Here is a 27,287-nt window from a genome sequence, read left to right as displayed (position 1 = left end):
CTTTAACTCGGGGAGGCAGAGGCATGATGGGATTAGTAGTTTTGTCACAACTAGAGTGCCAAGGTTAGCCATTACTGCCTTTGGAGAAAAAGGTTTTTTTTTCATAACCTGTTGCCCAAAACTATCAGGACTGGTCATTTCAGACTACACACATCTTACAGATGTACACATAGCTTCAGACTTTTGGTTTCAAAACACTTGTGGTCATCACACCAGCACTCTGGATACAGAACGGAAAGATTTATTTTCATAAGTTAGTCCAATATCAGATAAAATCAAACTTTTACTTAGGGGTTCACAGCAACCAACCTTATAAAAAAAAAAAAATCAAAATTGGCACAAATGTAAACCTTACATATACAGTTCTGTAAATTCGCCTTCATCCACCCAACCATGGCTATGTAAAACAACACTCGTGTAGCTAAGCTGCAGCAGTATAGTCAGAGAGATTTGAAAGGCTTATGGCTGTTAGGATGATGTATGCACACTCACTCATATTTCTGGTAGTGTGCAGCATCTCACTTGCCTTGTCAAATTCTTGGATTTTATAGTATGGACAATGTAGCAAGAGGTGCAGAACTCAAGAAGAATGAGACTGTGTTCATGGTTCAGAGCCAAACGTTTTCATGTAATGCTTATCAGCGTCTATCCACACAAAAAATATCAGTTGGCTCTTACAGCCCAACTAAAAGTAAAACTGAACAAGGCAAAGCCCAAAAGCACACAGACTTAAGTGAATAAAAATAGTGTAATGAAGCAACAAAAAAGGTAAAATAAAGGTTTTCATGAGGAAAAAGTGTTCAGGACAGAGTACCTGAGAAGGGCTTCCGCCAGTCCCCTCCAGGCTAATCGCTCCCTTGCCGTCCTCAGCAGCAATTGGTCGTCTAGTCAGAGCCAGTCTAGCTGTGCGTGCTTCGGTCGCTGGGAGAGTTCTGCTCCTGCACAGTACTGTGCAGGTGCAGGGCATTCACAGCAACGCGCAAGCATAGAACACCCTAGACCGGAGGACTTTCCAGGGCCAATTGCAGATGATCCAGGCAATGGAGGAGTACAGGGAGGGAGCGATCAGCCTGGAGCGGTATGTATAAATTATTTATTTTTGCCCATCTCAGGTTTACTTTAAAGGACTTGAGATGCGACAATTGTAAAAAAAAAGTTAATTACCTGGCTTCAAGTTTTATCCACAGAGGACGCCATCCACACCCTGTTTAATTCCGCTGTGGTCTCTTACTTATTTTCCCCCTGAGGTCGGGAACCGACCCAATCCCTCGGGTCGTCTGCATTAGCCCCATCAAATATGGGCGTCAGGTCCTGCCACGCCTGTGCAGTTCGCAAGTGCGGCTCTGCAGCTCTGAGTCCTCCTCCAGCCCGGTCATGGCTCCCGGCAGTCTCTCGTGCTTTACATCCACGAGACTGCTGGGAGCCATGACAGGTCTGGAGGAGGACTCAGAGCTGAGCAGCCACACTTGCGGCAGGACCTGGCAGCCATATTTGATGGGGCGAATGCGGCTGACTCGAGGGATCGGATCAGGTCCCAACCTCAGGGTGAAATGAAGCAAGAGACCACGGCGGAATGAAACAGCACGGATGGCGTCCTCTGTGGATAAAACTTGCAGCCAGGTATTTAACTTTTTTTTTTTTTTTTAGACAATTCTCGCATCGTAAGTCCTTTAGGCCCAGGTTAAAACAGCCTTGTCAATAATTCAGATAGTGGGCAAGGCAATCAGATGCAAACATGCAACACAGAAACTAGGTACATCAATGAAAGGTGCAAATTCCGTAAGGTAATTGTAAAAAGTAAGTGTGAAGCAAAGGGCAGTGACAGAGGTAGCGACAATAGTGGAGAATGAAAATAGCAGATGTACAGGCTTGCTGTTGTGTGTTTATGGAGCATGCAGGAGAGGTGCAGAGTTGGCATGTGCAGCTCTTGGTAATTTTATCCCATAGAGAAGGCTGCCTCTGACTAGGTTTTTACATTTCTTTATTTTCACTACACACTGTTCTTCCCTATTCAGTTAGGCCAGGAGCTTCTGTCAAGCACTGTATAGGCCCAGCCTGCTCTAAATTCAGACAGAAGCTCAGTTGAAAGGAAGTTTGAATTCTGTCTGTACTTTTCAGACAGGAAGGAGGCAAAGTGGTGTGGCATCTGGAACTGTCTGAATAGGTGTAAAGCTGCAGGTAAACACAGCTATAACACAGATTTCTAAATTTAAAAAAAAAGTGTGCTTTCAGCGTTTATGAACTTCACTTAGGGGTTTATCTGAGCGTGAAAGCCAAAACTGATCAATTTAAATTCTAGGAGCAATTAAGTTGATAAGTGAATATAAAGAAAGTATTCCTTACACAGTGGCAGACAGAATAGCTGCTTCATGAGAAAAACGTGTAGGAATACAGCCCTTTGTGGAATTTAGCTGGTGGATGGGTCAATCAAGAGTGACCATGTGACAGTCAAGGTAGAGTACAGAGTCCTGTAACATAGCAGGGTCTTCTGTGATGCGACTTGTTCAATACGGTCTTTTGCTGTAACAGCACATAGCAGCAATAAAAGAAAAGTTTTTTGGTACTGTTGCATCTTTGCTTTGTTGTGTGTAGACACACTGCATATTATATAAATGAATATTATATGAGTGACAATATCAGGGGTCACAGAACAGTCTCGCTACCTAGCAAGTTAACAATCACTGCACTAGCTGTATGAAAGCTCTGAGACACAGCAAAAGAAACAAACTTGTAAACATACAGGCATTTTTATTTTTAGAAATGGTGTATATGTTATTAAAAGGGAAACTAAATATTAATAAAATAATCTGGGATCAAGGAGTTAAAAATGTGTGTGGATGCACCTTTGTCACTCACTACTGGAATCACACCAATAAAACCAGTGGGAGCTACCCTGAGTGAGTCAAAGCACTTATGCCTGCTTCCTTTTATATTGGCTCCGAAAGATAATAGATGTAGATAGCTGAATATGCTCCAATAGAGGTTTTCGCTCATAAATCAGCCGAGCATAGATTAGGAGGCCGAAAATATAAAATAGAGAGTCTTTTTTGACATCTCCTTTAAAGAATCCCTGCACTGGGTCACTGCCTGCCTATCTGGCAATATGACTCTTTAGCTTTTATAAACAGTCCTTCAATGAGGCGCAGCAAATCCCCATAGGACTCACTAGCTCCTGCCCCTTATGAGGACCTGGCCTCAATATTGGTAGAGGCTAGGCATTGATGTCACCAAGAGGGAGAGAAGCCAGGTTATGAAATGACAAATGGAGGTGTGGCAAAGGTGTGAGTGGATGTGGCTGTGGTTTTGAACCAGAAAGTCCAGCATTCACAGAGGTACAGCCTGCACTGCTGAGGTAGTAAGGCTTTAGATCATATAGCCTTACTTCCAGATAGAGAGGCAGGGACTTTTTACAGGGTCACTTTAATTTAAATCTAACTACTGTATATGTCAAAGAATATTCAAAAATGTCAAAGCTGATAATACATCCCATATGATTACAATGAATAAAGAGTTCAAAAAGCTGTTGGACACTTTCAACTGAATGGCCGCTCCCATAACTTTATTAAAAAAAATATATATGTATTAGAAGACTGTAGTTTTATATTGTGGTGAAGCTACGCTAAAAGTAACGTTGAGGAGCATTAATATATTTTCACCAAGTGGGTATCCATTAAGATTGTGGGCTTTTAAAAATACTGATTTAAAATGGTTCTGGGCTTTTCAGAAATCAAAATCAAATGTTTCTCTCTTACGCCTGAATCCTCTCAAGACTGAAATAATGTGCCACTGTGTTAACGTAACAATATTCCATACACATAGAAAACTGCGCTCGAGGAGAGGTTTGTAAGACACTTATATCTGCTTTTGGATTTCACCATCTCTTCTCTGCCATAGAACATGCACTTTGTCTCATTTTAGGTCACTTAATGGTGGTTAGAATAGAAGCCATTTGTTTTTATTCTGAAGACTTCAATGTGAAGATGAGAGGCTATTTGATTGCAGACGCTCACACTGTAGCGGATCAGATCGAGCAGAGAAAGTACCTGAAGGAATACAGAAGCGTTATTAGCTCATTGACAACTGTAACTTACCATTGCGTACTCACAACATTTAGAAATAGATAATTTGATACTCTAAATTACTGGATGGGTACTATAAAGTATTCCCTTAGTAACTGTACAACTTTTCAGCTCTTGAAAAGACAGAGGACCACAGATTTTTAACCAACTGGATTAGAAAAATTGGCCCAGGGGCTGTATTAAATTTACAATTATGTATCATTAACCACTTCCGGATTCTCGGTGCGTATATATACGCCCCTGAATCCTGAAGTGTATACCATGGAAACGGCCGCTCGTATGAGCGGCCGTTCCATGTCAGTTCACGGAGGGTGTCTCCGTGAACACCCTGCGAGCCGATCGGCGGCTCGCAGGGTAAATGTAAGATCTTCCCCGGTGTTTACATGCATACGGCGCTGCTGCGCAGCAGCGCCGTAGAGGAGATCGGTGATCCCCGGCCTCTGATTGGCCGGGGATCGCCGGCATCTGATAGGCTAAAGCCTATCCCATCAGGCGCAGGACGGAAATCCGTCCTGCGCCGCTCACAGGGGGAGGGAGAGGGAGGGAAGGGGAAGGAGGCCAGGAAGCGCTGCGGAGGGGGGCTTTGAAGAGCCCCCCCCCGCAAGCGCAAGCAGCCGGCGGCGATCAGACCCCCCCAGCAGGACATCCCCCTAGTGGGGAAAAAAGGGGGGGGGGGAAGTCTGATCGCCCTGGCTGCTAGCTGATCTGTGCTGTGGGCTGGAGAGCCCACGCAGCACAGATCAGCACACAATTTCATGGTGTGGAAGTGGTTAAAGGGATCTGAGCCGCTCAGTCCTAAAATATATCAAACGCACAAGTGCATCGGTGATCATGGTTTAAGCAACACACAGTGATGCAATCCATAGGGACATCAGCAGTGCTTAGACTGCACGAGTACATTTGAAATCGGCGCCGGTAGACTTGGGCGCAGGATACAGCGGTATATGGATGATCCTGCTTCTGCACAAGGGCCGATTTAATTACTATTCCCCCTCCAGGCCGCCATGGATAGTGGGGAAATGAAATAATTCGGCTTCCAGCTATTGCTGGAGGCCGAATTATTATGTTTTTAAGCAACCTCGGCTCCGTCTTCTGACGGAGCCGACGTTACTCACTGAGCGCTGCAATAGGAACGATTCCTACTGTAGTCTATGGAGGCGCCGGCTGCGCCCAAATCTAGCAGCGCTGAAAAGCGCTGCTCCGAGACTGCACTGTCTAATCTTTCCAGTACAGATGCATTCATCCAAGGCCGGGAAGCGCAGCTGGAAGATACCTAACCTATTCGACCCAAGCCAAGTCAAATAGGTCAAAAGGGTCCCTACAATGAATCAGTGAGCCAAAGGAAGGCCTAGGAAGCCTCTGTACTACCTGGAAGTTTAGTATTACAAGATAAGGGCTATGTCCGTGCAATTTGTTCACATACGTTGCCACCAATTTGATTCACCTGCCGCCGTCTGTTCAGGTCCTCCACTGCTGGCAACTCTGCTTGGGTCCTCTGAACAGGAGAAGCAAAGGTATATAGATTTAAACCCCATCAAAATCATCAGGCTCATAATAAATCCCAAAGTACCGGGGAGGATTCTCATTGGTCCACCACAGTGAACCAATGAGAATCCTTCATGTGGAGGGAGGATTCCCATTGGTCTGTTGCAAACCAATGGGAGCCTGATGGTTCTGACAGGGCTTCGATCTATACACCGGCGCTTCTCCCATGCAGAGGACCTGAGAAGCAGTGCCAGCAGTGGTGGAAGACCCAGATGCACAGCAACAGGTGAGTAATTTGCAATATGTATATGGCACCTAGCCTAGTGAGATTGGACACTGCTTTCATAGGCTTCTATTAATTTCGTCAACATCCCCTTTGTCCAGCCAACCTGCCAAAAGTGTGCACTGCACAATCTTGTGTTCGAAATGCACTGTATGGATAATGTGCACAGATCCTATTGCTTTGCACAGGAACCCTTTCATTTAGTTCCACTAATCTGAACTTGTTTGCATAGTATGAACCATGATTTAGTTATGCGACTTGATCAACGCAGCCTATAAAAGGCTGGGGGAAGGAGGGAAATATATAACTAGGAGAATATGGAGTGCGGCACTGCTATATCTCTCCCCCCTCCCCTCTTAAACTGCTAAACTTTTTTTTTTTCTTTTTTTTTTAAATCAGCCTGTGTTTGAATGTTTTGTTATATTTGCCTTTTTGTTTTAATAGACTGTATGAATCAAAGAGACAGCAGCCAGATAATACAGAACTAACAAAAAATAAGATACAGCAGTGGCACAGCGCAGCCCAATCTGATCCTCACATCTTATACAAGGTGAGAGGACCTGCCTTATATATCCAAGTATCAAAAATTAAGTAAGCCCTCCAAAAATTCTATCACGAATTAAGTCCGGTAGCCCCGGAGTATCCAACCATCCTGACCAAATCGAATTTGTGGGGAGCCCCTCCATGCGCATATATTCATTTTTCCATCTTTAAGTATGCATTAATCTGTTTGACCCAATTTTCTGCCGACGGAGGGCACGGGTAACTGCTGAACATTGGCTTCAGCAGTATCTCATTTACATACTTGCATACACATTCTGGGTCAATGATTCAAAAAACTGTGTCAGACCACTTGTCATTGTTTGATAAAAGGGCATCGGCACAAATTTCTACAACTTTTGAGAAACAAAAAAGCCCACAAACTTTACTTACCAAAGCAATCCACAAAACAATGTATTCATCAATGAAGCTGTTAAAATACTGATCTAGGAACAACAAGGCGGGTCCAATAAAAGCAGTGTCATGTAAATGCATCTCACTTTTCGTCATGTGAGCAACCTAAAACCCATTAGAAAAATAAATAAAATTGCCATTAGAGAAAAGGTATTTTTGATGCAATAATTCTTTAATTACATATTCTATACTGAGCTCAAAAAAGGGCAAGTTTCGTTTAAATGAAAAAAAAATGAAAAAACAAACAAACAAAAAAAAAAAAAGGCGATGATTTATCAGAACAGTTTTGAGAATGGAGTAGATGACCATTGCAATCAAGTAGAATTCAGGTTTATTCCCACAGCTAAAACCTGACTGGTTACTCTAGGCAACTGACTAGGTTTTGTTAGCAGCAAATTTGATTAATCTGCCCTTGGCTGTCTCAGGAAATTACTTTAGATAGAAGAGTTAAGGGGATGCCATCCCTCGGAATGATATTTCCTAGTGTCATGCCAGCTAATTTGGCTGTTCTCTCGGTCCTTGGGATTTCATCATCTATCACACATGCAGCAGGACTAAAAACACATCCAAAGGAGAGAAATATGGTTTAGCCAAGAGCTGTCTCGCTACTAATGGACCTGATACAGCAGAGGCCCCCAAAAGTTATAAAATGGAGAGTTATGGTAAGCTTACCTCTCTTGTGGTGAAGTAGCACATGGTGCAATCAAATTACTCAATTGAACCAGACTTGTGAAGAAAATAAACACAGGGATACTGGAAGCCCAATCTGGTGCAATATAGTTATATCGCTAGGCTTATAATGAATATATGAATATTCTCACAAGGAAGGGGTGCTGGAAGGCAACCACTTGAAAGCACATGTGGGGAAGTACCATCCCCACACAGTCTTTAATGGCGCTTTGCTGGTTGCTGCTCAAAAAATGTCCTCTCGGGGCTAGACTTGGAGGTCAACCCTAGTTCAGGGGAGAAGTTGTAGGGAGAATGGTAAAAAGGTAGGAGGTGTGCCCCCCCCCCCCCAACAAACAAAAACAGTTCCCTGACACGCGTATATGAAGTGTTAAAACTGATTGAACTGGCTATCCTATCGGGTATCCAAGAAGATACAAGGTTCAGATCCTACTTTCAATGAGTAGACTTCAAGCCAAGTAGTAGTCAAAAGTTTTTCTTATCTTTATTATGCACTTTGCTGGATAATGTGCTTCACGGTAAAAAACGCTTCCTCAGTTCTTAGCTCTGAGCACCAATATTTGTTTTAATGGCACGAGAATTTTTATCAGGAAGGGGCTTTTACCGTGAAACGCATTGGTGCCTCCTACCAGTCTCCAAAAACTCAATTGAGATTTTTAATGAGCTGTGAGAAAACGCGGAAAAGCCGCTGCGTGCGCTCAGAGTAAGGCGGCTGATTCCGCATCCAACGCAGCGGTTTGCACGCGTAGGCCTACATCTGCCAGTATGGCTGAACGCAGAGAAACCGCCGCATGCCTTGATAGCGGTGCGGCAGGCTCCACGTCCAGCGCGGCGGGTGGTACGCAAGACATGTCTGGTGTGGCTGGGACTGATAGTCCATACAGGTTCAGAAGGACGCATGCATTGAGAGGCAGAACTTTTATGACAGCCAGAAGGGAGTCAGCTGACCAAGCCGGTCAGCTGACGATTGTACCAGTTCCCATTGGTCCAGCACTTAGGGGAGGCGCTGGAGAGCGCTGGGCTATATATACTGGGTGCTGGTCATTCACTGGTTGTCTGCCGTTGCGATCACTACGTGGAAGCACTCAGACATTATTGTCAGAATCTGTGTTATCATTCTGTTATACTTCAGACTAGTTCCAGGGTGTTGATGATCACGGAGCTCCCACCCAAGACTAGGCATTGTTTATTATCTGTTATGACTTTCTGCTTTCCTGACCACTCTTCTGTTCACTGATTTGGTACTTCGCTATATCTGATACTCTGTTGCCAAACCCTGCTTGCCTTAGGATTACCAAATCAGCCTCCTGTCTTTGTACTTTGTATGTCAGTGTGTTGCCGACCTGGCTTGTCCGACCTTGAGAGCTATCTCCCCAGTTAAGAAAGAGTTCACAGATCAGTCAGTGGCATCCTTCTATTGGTGTCACTCACGCTCTGGTCCTTCACTCTCCCAGTCTGACTCCTCCCCGCGGGAGAGTCTCAGGCTGCTGAAAGGTACTTACTCTTGCAGTATTCCTTACTGCCTTGTACCTGTCCTCCTGGTATTGTTCTCAAAGTTTTACTGTTGCACCAAACACTCATATCTCTCAGGCGTCCGGAGGTTAGTAATATATCTGATTATCGGTGATACTGCAGATCATCAATAATCAGGTATATATATATATATATATCTATCTGTATTTTTGGTGATACTGCAGATCACCAATAATCAGACCCTCTCTGTGTTACACCGATCGTTACAGGAGCCCAAATCTACTACATTTTGGCTAAGAGGTACTTTTTGATGGTTTTTATTGACCTGATGAAGCAGGAGATACCCAATAAACACTTTGTCTGAGCCTTTTGAGCAATAAACACTTGACATCTCAATTGAGTTTTTGATTGCTCCATGTGCTACTTCACCACAGGAGAGGTAAGCTTAATATTGCACACCTTTTTAAAGTGCTTTATACCTTTTGGGCACCTCCACCATTTTACATCTATACTTATCACAACTCTTATTTGGAGGTTGTAGGTTTTGAGTAGCCCTTACAACTAGGAACTACCCAATCTAACAGGAGTGTGACTTCTATGGTACTGTGCAGACCCGAGCGGAGATGGTTTTTCCTCACATATTTAACTTGGTGTAAAGACATATTGCACTATTTGCTCTTGGTGTTTTTTTTATTGTGTGTCTTTTCGGTCCTCGGTTTCCTTGGTACCCCCCATATCAGAACCACTACTAATGGGTATGTAGACAAAAGGACTCCTTAAAGTGGATGTGAGATTAAAAAGTAACAAGTAATTTGTCTATTTAACTTATCTAAAGTTTAGATAGTTTACACAGCAAATCTAGCTGCAAACAGCTTCAACAGTATATTATTTCTTCCTGTGATACAATGAGAGCAGCCATATTCTGCTTGTCATCATTACACAGCCAAGCTGCTCTGTATCTCCACCCCTCAGCCTGTGAAAACTCCACTCTCCTCTCCGCCTCTTTCCGCCCCCTTGCCTCTGAAGTCTCTGGCTGGTAACGTTGCCTCCTCCTCCCCAGACTGAGCTCCCATGAGCACTTGCTACATGCCACTCAGAATGCCTAGGCGCTGAAGGAGGTGTGGGTGAGGCTTGTTTAGTTTATAGGGAATTAAATTTAAAAAAAAAAAAAAAAAGTATTTGGCTTGAGGAATGCCCTATAAAAACTATATGTAAGGGGCACAATTATGCAAGGAGTAAAAGTTTATCTCGGATCCACTTTAAGGGCCACCACCTGCACCCCAAGGGTTTTAAAGGCCCAGGCCCTCCAAGGTGGAAAACAGCCTCAGGACGTCTTCCCCTTGACCTGACGACCTCCTAGAGGAAAAGAGGGAAGAGCTCCCCAAAGGAGGATGATACACAACAGGGCTCCCTAGGTGCTTTAGCCTATCCTATCCTTCTACCGTTCCGTGTTTCATGTGCACCTGCTACAGTCCAGGAAAAGATAGAAAACTCAGGTTGTTCAGTAATAAAACAGACAATATTTAGAAAAATAGCAGTTTTAAACTGAAAAACTTTAAATTGTTACTACTGTGACCAACTGGAGCAAAGCTGGAGAACTTTCCCAAAGCAGCCTATTAGTTAACGGACCACTATCGCGAAAAAACTAGGCAGTTAAAATCTGACAGAACCGACAGGTTTTGGGCCAGTCCATCTCCTCATGGGGGATTTTCAGGGTTTGCTTTGTTTTCAACAGCATTTCCTGAACAGCAAAGTATAACTGACAAAATCGTGTGCAAGTGATTAGGGAGGCTGGCTGATATCTTACCATTTTGGCAGCTAAACTGCTGTTCAGGAAATGTTGTTGAAAACAAAGAAAACCCTGAGAACCCCCCATGAGGAGATGGACTGGCCCAAAACCTGTCGGCTCTGTCAGATTTTAACTGCCTTTTTTTTTTTCACGATAGTGGTCCTTTAAAGTAATTGAATAAAACAAGGATTCAGATCGGTTGCTCTGGGCAACGTATCCAAATTTGTGGGTTTTTTGTTTTTTCCTTGGGATTTTGTGGTTATTGCTTTTACATTTTACAATGGAAGCCTGGTATTTATATACAAACCATGCAAATTTTAAGCTAGGCAACAAAAGTTTAATATATTTAGCAAGAACAAAATTTACATTTTGAAAGAAAAGTGCTTACCACTAATTTATTTGTTACTTTTGCAGAAACAAATCCAAATGCAAGAATATAAAGGCACGGATGCTTTTCAAAGAGCTGAACAGCAGATTTCTTGTAAATCATTGTAGCTAAAACAATGACAGTGCCAATGTGCAGCATTGGAGATAAAACACTAGTCCCCTAGGGAAAAAAAAAAAAAAAAGGAATACAATTAGAAAGACAATAGAAGCCATACATCTTAAACTAAATTGAAAAACAGAAAAGAAGGGTGTAAACAATAACTAATGTGTATAATGTACAATATGTATGTAAACATTCTCTCATTGTTTTAACACCTCAGTCCACTTCTCCCCTTAGAAGGCTGTCGCGAATGATAATTGACACAACCTTTGAAGAAGTGCTTACCAGCAATGGTCATCAGGTTCACCACTGCGCCACACACCCACCGACTAACCCCACCATCCCGGTATGTATTAGTCCATCTGCATTATTTATTTATTTATTGTATTTATAAAGTGCCAACATATTACGCAGCGCTGCATGTCATCTTATGGACATGCTGAATATAAATTGCTTTTTGCAAACCACAGCAGTGTCAGGTATTTTTTTCTCAAAAGAGTTGGATACACACCATGCGTTTCCGCGTCGAATGCGCCCGTCGATACGCGTCGATTCGATTATTTCCGAGCAGTTCCGAAAGCATTTCGAAGATTTTTAGGTCGATTGGCATGTAAAGTATGGCAAATCGACCTAACGATCCATCGATGCTTGAATCGGACATGTCGGAAATAATCGAATCGATGCGTATCGACGGACCCATCGAACGCGGAAACGCATGGTGTGTATCCAGCATAATAATTAAGCAACTCCTTGAGCGACAGGATGCCTTTTTCTTCTTGACATGTACAGCTCCCTTTGAATAGAATATAGCATACCCCTGCATAAGGACTGCTGCCTGCACCAACTGTACTGTGAAATAGGCGATTTATTTTGGGACAAAAGGTGGGTAGGAGAACTATAGAATAAGTAGAATAATATTGCAGTGTAGCATTAAGAGACAGGTTTTTACTATATGTTATGCCACACTGCACCATGCATACTGGATTATGAACAAGTACAAGTATAAATCACACCTCATTTTTCCCTGACAGAAAAAGTAAAATTGGTGTAAAGAGAGGTGACTTTTACTACACACCGTCTCTCCCATGACCCACTGGTTCTGCCATTGGTTGCATGGACAGTTTTTTCGCCAGTGTGGTCTGTGGTCCCCCAATCTTGCAGTGCACTACAACAGCAATAATCTGAATACTGGCAATGGAAAGCTGCACTCAAAGCTGGTCTAAATGACAGCACAGTAGGACCCAGAAAACACATGGTAGGCTGTAACCTCTCTCCAGCACTTAAAGGACACCTGAAATGGAGGCTGCCATATTTATTTTTAAACCGTGCCAGTTGCCTGGCAGTCCTGATCATCTTGCATGCATCAGTATTGTCTAAATCACACACCTGAAACAAGCATGCAGCTAATCCAGTTTGCATGCTTGCTCAGGATTTATGGCTACAAATATTAGAAGCAGAAGATCAGCAGGTCATCTAGGCAATTTGCATAGTTTAAAAATAATACATGTCATCCTCCAAATCCCGCTCACTTCAGGTGTGCTTTAAAGGATACCTGAGGTGACGTGTGACATGGTGTAATAGACATGTGTATGTACAGTGCTAGCACACACAAAACCTATGCAGTGTTCCTTTTTTTTTTCCTTCTTTCTCTTCCTGAAAGAGTTAATGATCAGGTATGTAAGTAGCGATTCCTGTCTGAGTCAGGACTGGGTCAGACTACAGTGTGACCCTCACTGATAAGAAATTACAACTATAAAACCCTTTCCTAGCAGAAAATGGCTTCTGGAGGGCAGGAAATAGATAAAAAGGTTCAATAGTTCATAGATTTTAACTCTGGCATACTTCAATTAATGTGTCATTAAGCAAAAACAATAAAACCATAAAAAAAAAAGTAGATTTAAATATAAAATAAAACTGGAATATCTTAAAAAAGTAATTTTTAGGAGGAGGATAGATACAATTGTTTATTTCATTAGTTTATTTTCACCTCGGATGTCCTTTAAGGAAACCCAGAGGAAAAAAAAAAAGTTACATACATATGTAGAGAGAAGGCTTTGCATTTCATAGAGCAGTGATGGCTAACCTTGGCACTCCAGCTGTGCTGGAACTACAAGTCCCATGAGGCATTGCAATAATCTGACAGCTCTAAGCATAACTTGGGGAGGCAGAGGCATAATGGGATTTGTAGTTTTGTCACAGCTGGAGTGCCAAGGTTAGACATCACTGTCATAGAGCCTTCCTAGTCATCTCTCAGTGCTGTCCCCCTGTTGAAGTTATTGACATGCTAGTAGAATACCTCTTAGAGACTCCTCAGAAGGCTTTGAGTACTTCTGAAGACAAGCAGATCCATACTGCGCATACAGTCCTCACTCGAACATGTAATGTGTGCGCTTCCAAGGAGTCCTGAAGGTGCGAAATTTGAACAGGGGACAGCAATGGAGGGGCATAGCAAGGACCATGAAGGCTCTATGGTATCCATCTTTTTTACTCCCTTTCACTCACTTAATGGTTGCATTAAAATAACTGTTTAGTTTGGGGGAAAAAAGGCTCACTTTCCCTGGGGCTTCTTCCAGCCCCCACTATCAGGTCCCTCAGTGTCCTTCCAACTAAAGTCCATGACTTGAGTAACAATCAACTTCTCTCCCTTATTTAAGGTTTCCTTTAAAGGGACACTGTAGGGGGGGTCAGGGGAAAATGAGTTGAAGTTACCCGGGGCTTCTAATGGTCCCCACAGACATCCTGTGCCTGCGCAGCCACTCACCGATGCTCTGGCCCCACCTCTGGAATTTCAGACTTTAAAGTCTGAAAACCACTGCGCCTGCGTTGCCGTGTCCTCACTCCCGCTGATGGCACCAGGAGCGTACTGTGCAGGCCCAGTATGGACTGTGCCTGCACCGTGCGCTCCTGGTGACATCAGGGGAAGCGAGGACACGGCAACGCAGGCGCAGTGGTTTTCAGACTTTAAAGTCTGAAATTCCAGAAGTGAACCGGAGGCGGGGCCGGAGCATCGGTGAGTGGCTGCGCGGGCACAGGATGTCTGTGGGGGACCATTAGAAGCCCCGGGTAACTTCAACTCATTTTCCCCCGACCCCCCTACCGTATCCCTTTAAGTCTGAAGTGTACACAGCAGCCATCACAGTGTCCTGGTTCATTTAATGATAAAGAAAAATTACCTTTTGAACTTTTCAACACTACCCAGTAATCAGCAGTGTTTTCCCAACCACATATAGGTCTTTTCAGGGCAGCTGCTCAATATTTGACTGCGTCATTTGCATATATAAAGCACAGTGTACATGGTCATTCTTCTTTCTAAGTGATGACCTCTGTACTGTGTACAAGTGTAAATTATTGCACAACAGTTATTTACACACCATCCATCACATTTTCTGGAGTTCTTCTTAAGTTGAAAACCAGAACTTACTGCGATTGTTGACCCGTTCTTTCCAACACCACCTGTAAAGATGACTTGAAAATAATTGATAGAAGAAAATATGGTGCCAGCAACTGTACAGAGGGCAGGAACAAGCTTCATTTGGATGTTCAGCATTGGAACCTTTAATAAGAGAAACAGAACAAAGCAAGAATAAGCAGTCATGTGCACATTACAATATCCATGTATACATTTTTGATGCCCTTAAAAAAAAAATGAAAATTGTGAAAAATTCTTTTAAACCATGTGTGCTTTTGTTACATTAGGTATTTGGCAAATAAGAGTTTTCATATTTCCTCAAGTGCATGAGACAGTGATGTAGTGGGTACACCTCTGCTTCCCAAAGGAGCTTCAATTCTCCAAACTTAATTTTCTCCAATAAATTGTCTTTGTTTAAAATTTCCATCTATCTACAACTACATCACTTAGTTGTAAAGAATTTAGATTCGCAATTCAGACATGTGCCTTTACGGCAAATATACTTATCTGGCCGATCCTTTCCTCATTGCTGCCAACCCTGGTCCCCAAAATCCACCACTAAAATATTCAACTAAGTTGCTGATTATCAAGCCACAGGAAGAGGCTGACCTTTATTTTTTCCTTCCCCATCCCTCCCATTACTGCCCTCTCTCTGCCCATTGTCAGTTAACTTTCCCTCTGGCTCGTCCCAGCTCAGCAGCAGCAGGAAACCACGCACTGAACCAGACTCTGTTCTGAGGTCGTCTCCATTTTTTCCTCCATTTGGAGGACCTGGAATTCCACAGGATCTAGCAGCCAACCCAGACACCAAAGGGAAGAAAGGAGATTCCATTTGGACTCTGCAGGTGGTGAATTTTAGGATTCTGTGTCTGTCTTTTGCAGTTTTGTACCGTTTGGGTTTGCTTTAAAAGGACTTCGAGCACCTCTCATGGGCATGCCTTTAACCATTTCAGCCCGCGGGTATTTTTCACCTTATGGACGAGAGGAATTTTCACCTGTCAGCGCTTCTCCCTTTCATTCCCCAATAACTTTATCACTACTTATCACAACAAAATGATCTCTACCTTGTTTTTTCCGCCAGCAATTAGGCTTTCCTTGGGTGGTAAATTATGCTAAGAATTATTTTAATCTAACTGTACTATAATGGGAATAATAAGAAAAAAATTAAAAAAATGCATTATTTTTCAGTTTTGAGCCATTACAGTTTTAAAATAATTAATGCTACCATAACTAAAATCCACACATTTTATTTGGCCATTTGCCTTCGTTAGTTAAACGTTCAAATTATACCCCTAGTGTAATGTATGGTGACAATATTTTATTTGGAAATAAAGGTGCACTTTTTCAGTTTTACATGCATCACAAATTTTTAGCCCAATATTTATTAATTTAATGTCCTCTTGACATAAATAACCATTTATTTGTATTCCCCAAACTCGGTAGGTGTGTTATACTATTTGGCCACAAGATGTCCCTACTGAGCAAAAATCCCATTAGCGTACAAAGTACGCTAATGGGGATACAATGTATCACTACATTGTAACCAGGGAAGTGACGTAGGCTTCCATCGGAAGCCTCCGATCACAGCGGCGGCGGGGAAGTTATGAATGGAAACATTGTTTCCATTCATAAATTTAATGATCGGGCGGCGGAAACCGGCGGAAATCGCGGCGGGAGATAGCGCGGCGGCTCCATTTACCGAATAAACACTGTTTTTCAACAAAAACAGTGTTAATTCTCGGCGGACATGCTCGGATTGGCACAGGGGACTTTTGTCCCCTGCAGCCAATCCCCTCTGCTAGCAGCAGCAGCGCGATCGCGGACATCTGCCCGCACGATCGCCTGCAGACCACCCAAACTGCAGGGACGTGACTAGCGCGTCCCTGCGGCTCTAGCACTTGCCGCTGCGGACGTGAAGCTCACGTCCGCGCGGCTGAAAAGGTTAAGACAGATGACTTCTAACAATGTCGTGCTATGACCCCTCTGGAGGAGCCTCTTGCAATGGCCATGCGAGTCACTTCCTCTTCCTGCTTCATTCAGTGATGCACTGAACAGAACAGAGAAGACAGGGATGACCCGGAAGTTATTCTGTTGACACACCGAATACGGGCACTATACGAGACATAACGACTACTAGGAATGAATCGGATGCGGTCTTAATAAATGATCTTTTGGAACTGCAAAATGAAGGAAATGTGCCACCACCCTGGTCGGTGAAGTTTGATGATGACAATGAGGATTTACATTTAGAACAGATTGATTTACTGACTGATAATCCATTAGTCCCAACAAAAAAACTTAAGAAATCTATAAAAATGCCCCCCTCCGCCCCCAATAATAAATACGTATCAGTATTCCTAGAGACGGTACAACAAGATTTAAAGACAATAGATTGCACAAGGAGATCCGACTAACCAAATTTATCAAAAGCTGAATTGAAAGCTTGCAGGGAACTGCAGGAGACTAAGGGCCTGATCGTTAAGCCAGGCGATAAAGGAGGCAACGTAGTTGTCCTTAATGAGATGGACTATGTTGCAGAATGTAAACAACTACTTGATGACAATGAGACTTACCAAAAACTTACATTTAATCCTTTCCCAGCGGTAGTGTATAAAGTTAACACTTTGGTAGACGAGGCGTGTCATAGGGGAGTGATTACAGAAGGAGAACGGGACTATATGAGCGTGGACACTTTCACTGTCCCTACGTTTTATACGATCCCCAAAGTCCACAAAAGCCTAACCAACCCCCCAGGCCGCCCAATCATGGCAAGGAATAGGGAGATCGACCCAACGTTTGGGAAAATACGTAGATGAACGGCTAAAGCCATTGGTTAGTGAACTACCTTCGTTTGTGCTCGATACCAAAAGCCTCTTGGGAATGATGGAGGACTTAAAGGTTCCCCAGGGGGTCCCACCTCGTGGGAGTCGACGTGGAGTAGTTGTACACGTCGCTTCCTCACGGGGAGGGGCTCCGGGTGGTGCAGTTCTTGCTGCATGGACACTTCCCGGAATTTTCTGAATACAACCAATTTGTTTACGATGCAATTGAGCTTATCTTGCATTTTCATTGCTTTTCCTTTGATGGGACCTTTTACAGGCAGATCAGGGGCACGTCAATGGGGGTGGCGTGTGCACCGGCATACGCATACCTCCACTTGGGGCTCTGGGAGCACCAGGATGTGTATCGCGATGCGGGGTTCCGGGCACACGCCGCCCTCTGGCTTCACTATATATAGATGACGTGCTCCTGGTCTGGACCGGTTTAGAGATTGAGCTTGTAGAGTTGATTGACAGACTAAATAAAAATGACAAAAATATAAAATTGACGTATACAGTTGATCGGCCGCATTTAAGCTTTCTCGATTAGCAGCTGAGGATTGAAGGGGATGGACTATCTACATCTACCTTCCGTAAACTGACTGCAGGCAATAGCCTGTTACATGCCTCCAGTCATCATCCTCCATCGCTTATTAGGGGGGTGCCATATGGACAATTCTGACGTTTAAGACGAAATTGTTTGAGTGACGAAATGTTCCGAGTAGAAGCTAGAGCACCATACAATAGTTTTAGACAAAGAGGATATTCACACCGCATCCTACGCAGGGCTCTGCGTAAGGCATGGGATGTGACGAGATCCGAACTACTATGCTCTCAGGAGTTCCCTAAAGACAGGGGTGATAACCACTTTCTACTGATCAGTAGGTTTGGTTCACATTGGGAATCTCTGCGCAGTGTACTGGAAAAAAATTGGAGCATTTTGACAGCTTCATCAGAAATTCTTAAAATAGTAGGGCCTAGACCCCTTATGACGGCCAAACGTGCACCTAATCTACGTGATAAACTTGTCAAAAGTAAATATAAAAGATACACCTCTACATGGCTTAAAGGAATACTATTGATTCACATATTTTTTTCAATTGACACAGGAATTGTTTGGGAAGTGCTGCCAAGTACTGGTGTATACATTTTAGTAGCAACCTCTTTGTTTACTGTTATCAAAATACTTTCAAACTTTACTGATGCCAAAACTGATGGCAGACTGAGCCATGAGAGGGGAAATTCCCCTCACACTTTATCAGTTAACTATGTGTAACTCTGTGTGTGACAGAGAGAAAGCTCCCAACAGCTGCAGCTTCTGTGTCCTGTGTTTTTGATGGAAGTGTCTGAAGAGAGCAGAGGAAATGTAACTAATTGTCACAGCTTTTCATACTGTTTTTGCTTTCAGAGTTTGATATTTGTTTTCTGTAGTCTGATATGCAACTCTGGCTGTGCATTGAAGCAGACACCCCTTCTGCAATTGATTTGTCACAATATAGCTAAATCCTACGCTCAATAAAGTAAAGCTTTTGCCTCCGATATTTAACATGAAAAGTAGGAAAATGTTTACACAGCTACTTAGACATAATTTGTACATTGTCATTTTAGAACACTTGGGTATCGATAGTGTAAGAAATACGATATTGCTGAAAATATTGTATCAACAATGGGATATTAATAAAGACAACAATACCGATTTCTCGTAAGTTCTAGGTGGTCGTTTGGCAAAGAAATACACACCAACAAGAGTATAAATAAAGTTTATATTGCAAGTGGTATTTGCGAAACAGGTACAAATACTGATGAACTACAGAAAACAACATGTACAGAGCCATTCAACCATATAAACACAAAGCTTAGGAAACAATGCCCACAATGTATACATTAATATATAACATTAGTGCAGCTTCCCACTAAATCTCCTCCTTACAGCCCACATTACACAGACCCATTTACATCTTACCACAGCCCCACCAGCAGATCCAAGAAGCCACTTCTCACCCCCGCAGATTCCAGCAAAAGACCCCCCCAATATATCTTCTAAATACAGCCCACAATGCGCAGATACAGCTTACCTAGCCATGGTTTCCCGCTAACAGCCTCACCAGCCCATTCCAGCCAAAGACCCCCTCACAGCACATGGTCAAAGCCTTTATCCTGCTTGACTCCACCCCCTCACCCTACATCACTTCCCTTAATGCAGCTCAATGTCATTGGCTGAAAGGATGCAGATTTGAACTTTATCTCCGCCTAAGGTCAGTTAAACAGGAAGTGAGTCTTTTGTCTTAGAAACATGTGCTCTAAGGATGGATTTTCAAACAGTCCAATTCTTACAGATAGTATTCCTTTAATTGACATATTCCAAATGGGACATATAAATGTTCAAAGTGTAAATTATGTCCACATATTAGTCGTATGGACAATAAACATTTGACAGTTCGGGCCAAAACACTTTTGAATTCAGATCCCATATTAACGGTCAGACTGAAAAAGTAATATATATGATTGAATGTCTTTGCGGACTAAAATATATAGGAAAAACTAAAAGAATGATGAAGAACCGTGTCTTAGAACATTCCCGATTGAGGATAAAAATGAGGGAAAAAAAAAAGTTTTCTGGCAGTACATTATGCAGAATTCCAGAATAGTGACCTAACTGGGACTAAAATAAAAGGAATTTATAAACTTAATATCTCAAACAGACGGGGTGACCATGACAATGTGATGTATTGTAAGGAGGCCATGTGGATACATAGGCTTAATACCCTGTATCCACATGGCCTCAATAGAGCGTTGGACTTGAGGGCTTTTCTGCGTTTAAATACGTATGCCTGATGAGAGTGCATGATTTGGCAGAATAGTACTTTCGATCTGTAGATGTAGATAAAAAGTATGCCCCTAGTGGTGGCTAAAAAAAAGTTAGTTTCTCAATGTGTTATTTTTAGAGGGCGATGTAAGATAAACTGCAGCCAAGACTTGATGGACTGTCTATTAGAACCGATCTTCATGCCAATGAATTGTAACAGGCCAATTGATACTGATCCTAGAAAAAGGACTTGTTGCAATAGAAGGTGACGAAACTAACGAAATGCACTGCAATTTGTGGGAATAAAAGTTGCTTTGCTATGAAAGAGAGTAAAAACACTGAGCATCTAAGTAAGCCGTGTCTGAATTGAAGCGATATAGATCCAAGATGCGTAATGATTGATGAAATAGGTTTCATTTTGAAATGGTACTTTGTGAATCCTCGCTGAGTAAAATCACTGTATGCACATATCTGTGACTTTAAATACTAACCTATGACGTGTCCCAGGAGGATGGTCCAGACAGCATAAAAGTGACAGTTCGGGAGGAGGGCGTTACACCCTGAAGAAACGCCCCCGGCGTGAAACACGTTGGTGGGCGGAGTTTACAACACGCCTGGCCACATAGCCCGCTCTCAGCTGACGTCACTCCCGAGAGCCTCTGCATGTGACTATGCCGGTGTAGAGACGAGTGAGGAGCGTGGAGACTGTGAAGTACGCTGAGCTGGGACGCCAGACAGCAACCGGTCAGCGCTACACCTGCCTGCACGAACAAATCAGAGCGGCAAACGAGCACAGGGCCCCAACAAATCCTGCTATCTAGCTGTGGAAGCCTGCAGCGCTGCAGTGAACTTTTACATATTACAAAAAAAAAACAAAAAAAAACGCTTTACTCACCTGGGGCTTTCTCTAGCCCCTTGCAGCCGACTGTCCCACGCTGACCACTCCGCTCTCCTCCGCCGTCCTGGGCTCCCTGCATGGTGCAGAGGACGACCTCGAGGTCGTCCTTACTGCGCCTGCGTCAAGCGCCACTATCAATCAAGCCCACACTGTCCGTGGCTTACTGCGCAGGAGTTCTGCGCCTGTGCAGTAAGCCGCGGACAATGTGGGCTTGATTGACAGCGGCGACTGGCCAAAATGTATCTATGTATAGAGCCTTTCCAGGGAGTTCTTATGTAAAGAATAAAGAAACTACTGAGAATACCCCATAAGGAGATGGGCTAATCCAAAAACAGATATGTCAAATATGTGTGTGTGTGTGTGTGTGTGTGTGTGTGTGTGTGTGTGTGTGTGTGTGTGTGTGTGTGTGTGTGTGTGTGTGTGTGTGTGTGTGTGTGTGTGTGTGTGTGTGTGTGTGTGTGTGTGTGTGTGTGTGTGTGTGTGTGTGTGTGTGTGTGTGTGTGTGTGTGTGTGTGTGTGTGTGTGTTAAAGTTTAGATAGTTTACACATAAAATCTAGTTGCAAACAGCTTTAACAGAATATGATTGAGTATTCCTGTGATACAATGACAGCAGCCATGTTGTTTGTAAACATTACACAGAGGCAGGTTTATCTGTACCTTGGGCAAAAAAAAAAAAAAAAAAACCAATCCCCCCCCTCCGCCTCTGAAATCTCTGGCTAGTAATACCTCCCCCTGCCCAGACAGAGCTCCCATGAGCCCTTGCTACTGTCTGAAAGTGCCTTGGCTCTCTGAAAACCTGTGGGGCATGGCTTGTGTAGTTTATAGGGAATTAGAGTATTAAAACAAAAACAAAAAAGTATTTGGCTTGAGGAATGCCCTATAAACAATAGGAAAGGAACAATATTATGCAATGAGTAAAAGTTCATCTCGGATCCACTTTAAGTCCAGGACCTCAAAGCCTTATCTGATTTACTTTTTGTTTACTAAATTTTTAAAATGCCCAGATGACAAACAACTCTATTCCACACCATATTAGGCCAGCTAGACCAGAATTAGACCTGTAATGTCTGCAATTAATTGAGGCAGAGAACAGACTTGACTGTTTTCGTGCGCGTTTTCTGCACAGAAAAACAGAACTCATGTTAATCAAAGTTCACACATATGTTTTTCGCGAGCAGAAAAAAAACCTGACATTCTGCATGATGACTCGGCACATTCTGTCAGTTTTCTCTATCAATTACATCAGCTGCTGTGAAAAACGTGCACAGTTTCCTGCATAGAAACACACTTGATGTGCAGGAAAAGTACGCAGAAAAACGAGTGCAGAAAACTGAAAGATAAGCGTGTTCCCTGCCTAAGATTTGCAATAAGGCATTCCTTTAAATGGCTGAAGTCATCACCAGCTATGTCAAACTGGCTTTACTTCATTTATGTAATTACAACAGATCTCAAAGCAACAATGACCCCGAAGCAAATTGTTCCCCCTCTTTTCCTGCCATAAGCTGCTCCACGGTATTGCTCTGGTATACTGAGCTCAAGCCTAACAGGCAACATTAATCACGACAGCTTCAAAATCTTCAAACATAGGGAGCTTAAAGAGGAGCTGTTAGGTATAAGGTCTCAGAGAAAATAAACACATACCGTATATACTCGCATATAAGCCAACCCGCATATAAGCCGACCCCCCAACTTTTCCATGAAAAACCAGGGAAAAATAATGATTGACCCCCATATAAGCCAGGGGTAGGAAATGCTGGCCGCGTGATCCCCCCAGTGTGTCCCAGTATAGCTAGTATAGTGCCCAGTAAGGGTAGGTAGTGCCCCAGTATAGCTAGTATAGTGCCCAGTTTAGCCAGTATAGTGCCCAGTATAGGTAGGTAGTGCCCCAGTATAGCTAGTATAGTGCCCAGTTTAGCTAGTAAAGTGCCCAGTTTAGCTAGTATAGTTCCCAGTATAGCTAGTATAGTGCCCCAGTATAGGTAGGTAGTGCCCCAGTATAGCTAGTAAAGTGCCCAGTTTAGCTAGTAAAGTGCCCAGTTTAGCTAGTATAATTCCCAGTATAGCTAGTATATAGTGCCCCAGTATAGGTAGGTAGTGCCCCAGTATAGCTAGTAAAGTGCCCAGTTTAGCTAGTATAGTGCCCAGTTTAGGTAGGTAGTGCCCCGGTATAGCTAGTATAGTACCCAGTGTAGGTAGGTAGTGGCCAGTATAGTGCCCTGCTCGCCCCCCTCCCGCCGCCGCCACCGCTGCTGCTGCTATTACCTGCAGCGGCTTCCTCTTCCCCGGCGCTTCCTCTTCCCCGCTCTGCGCTCTCATGCCCGTATGAAGAGATCACAGCAGCGCGCCCGGTGCTGCTGCTGTGACGATGCAGGGGGCAGGAAAGAGCGCGGCTCCCTGTGGCGGCGATCTGTATCGCCGTTACCAGGGGAACCGCTCTTTCCTGCCCCCTGCATCGTCACAGCAGCAGAGCCGGGCGCGCTGCTGTGATCTCTTCATACGGGCATGAGAGCGCAGAGCGGGGAAGAGGAAGCGCCGGGGAAGAGGAAGCCGCTGCAGGTAATAGCAGCGGCGGCGGGAGGGGGTAGCGGGGGCCGCGGACCACGGACCACCAGGGAAGACTCGCATACAAGCCGACCCCCCAACTTTTGACCCCCTTTTTGGGGGTCAAAAATTCGGCTTGTATGCGAGTATATACGGTATATCAGTAGCTAAAGATTGGCTGTACTTACATTACATATGCATTTCACTGTCCACATTTGTACTTCACAGAATTTTTATATAGTATATGCAGAGATTGATGCTCCTGACAGCTCATGGCAGGTTCCATGTTTTTCTGACTTCTATGAAGCCAAATGTGTCGTCATGTCCTCCCTGCTTCCTGATCACAGAAAAGCTCGTACTGAATAACACAGTGTGCAGTGAATATTAATTAGCCATGTGGCTAGAAACAATAGCTGACTCCTGCAGTGTACTCTGCCCGGAGATTTATCAGTGCTACGCGCTGGACTGATTACAAGCTGCTGTAACGTCTCATTAGCGGCCGAGGGGAGGGCCCCAGAATGCTTTGCAGTATAGTATGCGGCTTGCGTCCTGCTTGGGTCTAACAGCTTTGCTGATAAGCACACATCAAAGGTAAGAGAGATTTTTATCTTCAGTAATGCCTTTTTTGGCTTCCTTCTAAACTGTTTAACACAGGAGAATAGAGGTTTAAATTAGCTTCTGCAGCCTGACAGTTACTCTTTAACGACATATAAAATGCATGCGATTTACAATATTTTAAAGTTTGACAGCTTGCAAAACTTCCATCATTCTTTGATTACCTTAGGCATTGCTATGTTCAGCTGCATCACAAATAAGAGTTCTTTCCTCCTTAATGGTTACCCTTTCGATTTCTGGATCACCCTAATGGCATTCAAGAGTGTTTCAAGGGTCATAATAAATATAATAGATAATGGGGGGCATCATTGCCTGAATTCTGTGAATATTGATTGATTAACTTTATTCCTAGCATTGGGATCACTGTATAGGAGGATAAACTACAGTAGGACATCTTGTCCCCTAAGCCCAAAGAAAATTGGACTTCTTTCATATGGCCCCATAGCACTCTACTCTATGTAGGTAGCTACATAAAAACGCAGAGCGAGCCAATGCTGGATGTTAATAGCCCTAATTGTGTAGACCCAGGGCTCCCTATATGGGACACACCCAACTAAATCTACATCGATCATGTGGGGTCTAAAATTTTAATATCCTTGTTCAATGAGATTGGCACAGTTCCATAGGTTCTTCCCCTCTTTAGGAATCAGGGAAATCTGGGCCTCAAGTAATCCCATGGAGTGTTTATTGTTATTAAGAACATTAAAAGCTTTGAAGAACTCCTGGGACAAGCATCTCATGAAACTATACCGAATCGTTAGGTCATCAGGACATTTCCCAGCCCTCATTTACTTAGGAGCACCAATGACAAACATAATTTCTTGCTGCTCTTAATGCCTATGCTTCTGCCTCTGGTAGTTTGGGTAGACTCAATCGTAAAATGAATAATTCCCTCTCTATCAGAGCAGAGCCCCTTGCCGTAATGCATTAATTGTCCCCATCAGGCAGCATTTGGCATCTGTAGAGGTTTTAGTGATATCACCCAATGTGGACAGCTGCTCACCCCAGGAGTGCCAGCATAAGTCTCAACCTAGGAGGATCCTGTATGTACTAATGCCATATTAGCAGACAGTTGGTCAAGGGTTACAGGTCTTTTTCTGAAGAGCTGTCATGCCGCAGCTCAGGTAGGCTCCAAAGTCTCCTTGGGGCTTCTACGATTACTGATCTGACAGCATTGCCTATTTTTACCATGGGACACTGTAACCATAAGGGAGAGAGTTTTTGCGCTGGAGCACTTTGCTTAAGCGTTCATGTCTGTGGCGCCCCAGCCCTGCTTCCTAGAATGTATTTTTTTAAAATGCATAAACTGCTGCTCACAGCACGTTCAACGCTGCAAAGAAAACAAAAATGACCCTTTATAAATGGACTTCTGTTTCATTTTGCTATGTGCTGTTGTGAGGTTCAAAGCAGCACCCATCAGCACTCACTAAATGGGCCCCAGTGCATTCTCACATTAAAGGGTGGACTGTGTTAAAACAGCTCAGCAGCCAAAAATGTTTTAACGATTTAAATGCAGCCACTCATTATACACTCAGGTGGGATATAGAGAGAACTTTATGGCCAAATTGAAGGATATCGGAAGCTACAAGGTGATTTTGGGTAAACCAACATAAATTACATCTGTTAACAAGGCTACTCAGCCAAATCACTGACTGCCAGGCAATAACTATTTGCCAGACAGTTGTTTTTTTTTCCCTTGAAAGTATGTATACATATTCTTGTTGTTCTGCCACCTGATGAAGCTCTGATTGCAGGGCGATACTAATTGTGTACCCAGCCGCTCCAAACTTGCCCGGGACAGCGTGTTTTAGAGTGTGGTACAGGGACCAATCCTTAATTGCATGACAGTGAGGATTTTGTCATGGACTGCATGAATTTAACCACTTAAGGACCACAGTCTTTTCGCCCCTTAAAGACCAGAGCCTTTTTCTCCATTCAGACCACTGCAGCTTTCACGGTGTATTGCTCGGTCATACAACCTACCACCTAAATGAATTTTACCTCCTTTTCTTGTCACTAATACAGCTTTCTTTTGGTGCTATTTGATTGCTGCTGCGAGTTTTAGTTTTTATTATATTCATCAAAAAAGTCATGAATTTTGTCAAAAAAATGACTAACTTTCTGTGCTGACATTTTCCAAATAAAGTAAAATTTCCTATACATTTGAGCGCGAAAGTTATTCTGCTACATGTCTTTGATGGAAAAAAAAAAACATTCAGTGTATATTTATTGGATTGGGTAAAAGTTATAGCGTTTACAAACTATTGTGCCAAAAGTGAATTTTCCCATTTTGAAGCATTTCCGACTTTTCTGCCCACCTGTCATGTTTCATGAGGTGCTAAAATTCCAGGATAGTATAAATGCCCCCCAAATGACCCCATTTTGGAAAGAAGACATCCCAAAGTATTCACTGAGAGGCATGGTGAGTTCATAGAAGATTTTATTTTTTTGTCACAAGTTAGCGGAAAATGACACTTTGTGACAAAAAAAAAAAAAAAAAAAAAAAAAGGGTTCCATTTCTTCTAACTTGCGACAAAAAAAAATGAAATCTGCCACGGACTCACCATAGCCCTCTCTGAATACTTTGAAGTGTCTACTTTCCAAAATGGGGTAATTTGTGGGGTGTGTTCACTGTCCTGGCATTTTGGGGGGTGCAAAATTGTAAGCAACCCTGTAAAGCCTAAAGGTGCTCATTGGACTTTGGGCCCCTTAGCGCAGTTAGGCTGCAAAAAAGTGCCACACATGTGGTATTGCCGTACTCAGGAGAAGTAGTATAATGTGTTTTGGGGTGTATTTTTACACATACCCATGCTGAGTGGGAGAAATCTCTCTGTAAATGGACAATTGTGTGTAAAACAAAATCAAACAATTGTCATTTACAGATATATTTCTCCCACCCAGCATGGGTATGTGTAAAAATACACCCCAAAACACATTATACTACTTCTCCTGAGTACGGCA

The 27,287-nt window shown here is 43.2% G+C and overlaps 1 protein-coding gene and 1 long non-coding RNA gene across 2 annotated transcripts in view; one reads left to right on the top strand and one right to left on the bottom strand.

Moving 5' to 3' along the window:
- LOC137546696 (uncharacterized) overlaps nucleotides 1-27,287 on the top strand; it is a 64,257-nt gene that overhangs the window by 16,708 nt on the left and 20,262 nt on the right. Inside the window, exons 2-3 of the long non-coding RNA XR_011026321.1 lie at nucleotides 6,292-6,397; nucleotides 11,475-11,583. This is a non-coding gene — a long non-coding RNA (uncharacterized lncRNA). The remainder of the gene's footprint in view (nucleotides 1-6,291; nucleotides 6,398-11,474; nucleotides 11,584-27,287) is intronic.
- CEPT1 (choline/ethanolamine phosphotransferase 1) overlaps nucleotides 1,217-27,287 on the bottom strand; it is a 54,915-nt gene continuing 28,844 nt past the window's right edge. Inside the window, exons 6-9 of the mRNA XM_068269446.1 lie at nucleotides 14,659-14,790; nucleotides 11,139-11,297; nucleotides 6,781-6,906; nucleotides 1,217-4,043 (exon numbers count right to left, since the gene is read on the bottom strand). Coding sequence (XP_068125547.1) covers nucleotides 3,924-4,043; nucleotides 6,781-6,906; nucleotides 11,139-11,297; nucleotides 14,659-14,790 — 537 coding nt within the window. The 3' untranslated portion in view covers nucleotides 1,217-3,923. The remainder of the gene's footprint in view (nucleotides 4,044-6,780; nucleotides 6,907-11,138; nucleotides 11,298-14,658; nucleotides 14,791-27,287) is intronic.

This window comes from Hyperolius riggenbachi, chromosome 2, assembly GCF_040937935.1.
Source record: "Hyperolius riggenbachi isolate aHypRig1 chromosome 2, aHypRig1.pri, whole genome shotgun sequence".
NCBI classification, from domain to species: domain Eukaryota; kingdom Metazoa; phylum Chordata; class Amphibia; order Anura; family Hyperoliidae; genus Hyperolius; species Hyperolius riggenbachi.
This window is presented reverse-complemented; position numbering and strand designations above follow the sequence as displayed.